The 3,640-nt window shown below is 39.9% G+C and overlaps 1 protein-coding gene across 1 annotated transcript; it reads left to right on the forward strand.

The window, feature by feature from the left end:
* The first annotated feature begins 217 nt into the window (after nucleotides 1–217).
* Nucleotides 218–3,374, forward strand: LOC100808827 (short-chain dehydrogenase/reductase family 42E member 1). The gene is made up of 5 exons (XM_003544951.5): nucleotides 218–1,548; nucleotides 1,642–1,984; nucleotides 2,076–2,347; nucleotides 2,435–2,631; nucleotides 2,817–3,374. Exons 1-5 carry the CDS (start codon nucleotides 1,359–1,361, stop codon nucleotides 3,249–3,251), a joined length of 1,437 nt encoding a protein of 478 aa, XP_003544999.1. The 5' UTR covers nucleotides 218–1,358; the 3' UTR covers nucleotides 3,252–3,374.
* The last annotated feature ends 266 nt before the right edge of the window (nucleotides 3,375–3,640 follow it).

Raw genomic sequence — 3,640 nt, forward strand, 5'->3', positions numbered from 1 at the left:
ACTTGAAAGAATATTTCCAATTTTGGCTTACTCTACTCCATAATTTTTTAGATAATCCAAACAAAACAATTTATTTATAAAATATTTTTTTACTTTACATATCTGAATATAAATTTATTTTTAAAAACACGCAAATAATAAAAATATTAACTTTATTTTTTTATTTTATGTTACAATATTTATTTCTTTATAAAAAAGGTTAAAATATGTTCTCTTTTTCTATAAAATTACCCAAGTTTAAATTTAGTTTATAAAAAAATTGTTTATTTTTCATATGTAAAATTATAATTTACTAGTTTTGGGCCTAAAACTACACTTGAATAATTTTAAACTTAAGTGACATTATTTTAATTTAAAAATGTAACTTTTGCGTGTTAAAAATCACCATTGAATAAAAAATGCAAGAATCAAAACACAATTCACGGTTAAAAATTATCAAAATTAAAAAAAAAAACTAGTAAAAAATCCCCAAATTGAAAAATCATGTTAAAAATTTCAAATTCAAGCCCAAATCAAGCTCAACAGCCACAAAACCAACTTATCAAAGTTCTTTTTTTTTTTTTGTTTACATTAATAGAACAACCAGATTTTATATGAACTAGAAACAAAATGGGAACTAAAATGAAATTTCTCAAAGAACTGAAAGGGCGACTCGACTGGTAGAAGAGGCATGGTGCTTCGCGGGGGAGTCATGGAGAAACAAGCGACGAGAAGGAGAGGTTGGATACGGGCGTTTTGGGTTTGGATCTGGACGGAGTTTCCACGGAGCGAGGAAGCATGTGAAATTCTTGGTCAGGTTTTGAGGTTAAGTTGGATAATGGCGGATGCTTAGGGAAAGCGTGCGCTGAACATGTCGAGTGTGAGGGCGGTGTCGGTGGAGCGACACTGGTTGAGAGGGGAGGTGAAGGTGTGGTTTGCTACGGTGGTGGGCGGCGGAGAGAGGGGGTCAACGATTGAGGTGGTGTTGTGCAACGTGACTGTCACTTTCGAGGGCAAGATGCAAGTGAGGGAAGTGTGTGCAGATGAAGGATATGGATGGAAGGAGAAGGCAGTGTTGGATGAGGCAACAGAGGGAGTAACCAACAAGAGAGTGACACGTAAAAATAAACTAACACGTGTTGCACAATCCACTGACATGTATGTTCGGATAAAATGGAACCTAACTTTAAACCCAAAAAACCACATATTTTAATTATGACAAAAAATAGAATTTTTAACAAATTTTAGAAAAAAGAAAGGAAAAAGTGGGTAATCCTATTCCCTATGGCTGGTGCGACTTGCGAGGTGTAGACATGATGTGATGTGATGAATTGAGGGGAATCCATTGAAGAGGCGAGGCGAGTTAATCAGAAATCAGAATGCACTTGAGCGAGAACGAAGGGATAGAGGGGAAGGCCTTCGTGGTCACCGGTGGACTGGGATTCGTAGGATCTGCTCTCTGCTTGGAGCTCATCCGAAGAGGTGCTAGAGAGGTGCGAGCCTTTGACCTCCGCCTCTCTTCTCCATGGTCGCGTCCTCTCAAGGTCAAGGGAGTCCTTTGCGTCCAAGGTTAGCCTGCGTCAATTTCATTTCTTGTTTTTAGTATTTATTTATTTAATTAACTTTTCTGCTTCTGCGGTCGACTGAACAACCTAAACAAAGGGGATGTTGCCCGCAAAGAAGACGTGGAAAGGGTCCTCCGCGGTTCCGACTGCGTATTCCACCTTGCGGCCTTCGGAATGTCAGGCAAAGAGATGCTCCAATTTGGTCGCATTGATGAAGTCAACATAAATGGGACTTGCCATGTTATCGATGCTTGCCTCCACCTCGGCATCAAAAGGCTTGTCTACTGTAGCACAAACAATGTTGTCTTTGGCGGTCAACAGATCATCAACGGGAATGAGACATTGCCCTATTTCCCAATTGATCACCATGTCGATCCATATGGCCGCAGTAAATCAATTGCTGAACAGTTGGTTCTTAAGAACAATGCCCGTACTCTCAAGTAAGTCTCACACTCACTATTGTTATGTGATTTGATTTTAGAACTAGTCTGTAGTAACTGTCTTCAATTTAATGATACCCTCCACATCAAGGAACGACTCCGGGAATCGTCTTTACACTTGTGCTGTTCGTCCAGCTGCAATCTATGGACCGGGTGAAGACAGGCACCTTCCAAGGATCGTAACCTTGGCAAAGTTGGGTCTCCTTTTGTTCAGAATTGGCGACCAAACTGTAAAGTCAGATTGGCTTTTTGTGGATAACCTTGTCCTTGCTCTTATATTGGCGAGTATGGGACTTTTGGATGACAATCTTAGCAAGGGGAAACGTCCTGTTGCTGCTGGCCAGGCCTACTTTATATCTGATGGTACTCGATTTGTTAATGTTTCTACTAACAAAGTTACAAGCTATGCTGAAGGCTGAGTTCTGAGTGACTCTTCTCTTCGTTTTTCAGGCTCCCCAGTCAATTCTTTTGAATTCCTGCACCCTCTACTTAGGAGTTTGGATTATGAACTGCCAAAGACTTCCCTACCGGTCGACCGTGCTCTTGTTCTCAGCAGGATTTGCTGGGCTGTTTATACAATCCTATATCCATGGCTCAATCGGTGGTGGCTTCCACAGCCATTCATCCTTCCCTCTGAAGTACACAAGGTCAGTCAGTCCGTCCTTTTCTCTAATTCTAGCTAGCTACTAGCTAGCTTAATTGGAGCCTTCTCAGGTTGCATGCTTGAAAATTAGTAGCCCATGTGTTTGAAATGAGGATGCATAAATGACAGAGTAACTATCATGATTTGTGAATGCTATATTATGTACTTCCATATTTGTTTTTTCAACAGGTGGGAGTGACCCATTATTTCTCTTATCTTAAAGCCAAAGAGGAGATTGGCTATTTTCCCATGGTGACCTCGCGAGAGGGGATGGCTTTGACCATATCTTACTGGCAAGAGAGGAAACGAACAACTCTGGATGGACCAACAATCTACGCGTGGTTGTTTTGTGTCATTGGAATGATCTCACTGTTTTGTGGTGCTTTCTTACCTGACATAGGGATCATGTCCCTTCTCAGAGCTACATGTCTATTTGTCTTTCGGTCAATGTGGGTGACAAGGTTGGTGTTTCTTCTGGCTACAGCTGCACATATTGCTGAGGCCATTTATGCTTGGTACCTGGCTAAGAGGATGGATCCTGCCAATGCAAGAGGATGGTTTTGGCAAACTTTTGCTCTTGGGATGTTTTCGTTGCGTTTACTATTGAAAAGAGCAAGGAAATAGGTAAGCTTTTGCAGATTACTTGTACAATTACAGTACAGGTTAGGAAATCAATACTGTTTTCTGTCCATTGCATGACAAATGCAAACTACCATTACCAATAATATATTCCACTATCTAGCGCTATGAGATTCTTAGCATTGGCCTTGTTAAAACTAGTCCATCATAGTGGAAGATGTCGTCTTTTATGATCAGCCTCAGTTTTTAAAATCATTGTTGCATTATTTTTAGGAGCCCCAAAAATAAAAACTTGTCCATCATACACCGTTGAATGCAATTTATTGGATATATTAATATTAAGTTGAAGAGCTAGAATTAAATCAATGACTGAATACATGTCGCAAGCGAGAGATTGGAGTTTTTCCTAATTACTCGGACAAAATATATAAATT

Source organism: Glycine max, chromosome 14 (assembly GCF_000004515.6).
Source record: "Glycine max cultivar Williams 82 chromosome 14, Glycine_max_v4.0, whole genome shotgun sequence".
NCBI classification, from domain to species: Eukaryota; Viridiplantae; Streptophyta; class Magnoliopsida; order Fabales; family Fabaceae; genus Glycine; species Glycine max.

Bases quoted from the DNA above. Each gene is read 5' to 3' on its own strand.
- LOC100808827 (XM_003544951.5), top strand. From the start codon at position 1,359: ATGCACTTGAGCGAGAACGAAGGGATAGAGGGGAAGGCCTTCGTGGTC. The intron at 1,549-1,641 runs GTTAGCCTGCGT...ACCTAAACAAAG, and splicing joins GGGAGTCCTTTGCGTCCAAG to GGGATGTTGCCCGCAAAGAA. The intron at 2,348-2,434 runs GTACTCGATTTG...TTCGTTTTTCAG, and splicing joins GGCCTACTTTATATCTGATG to GCTCCCCAGTCAATTCTTTT.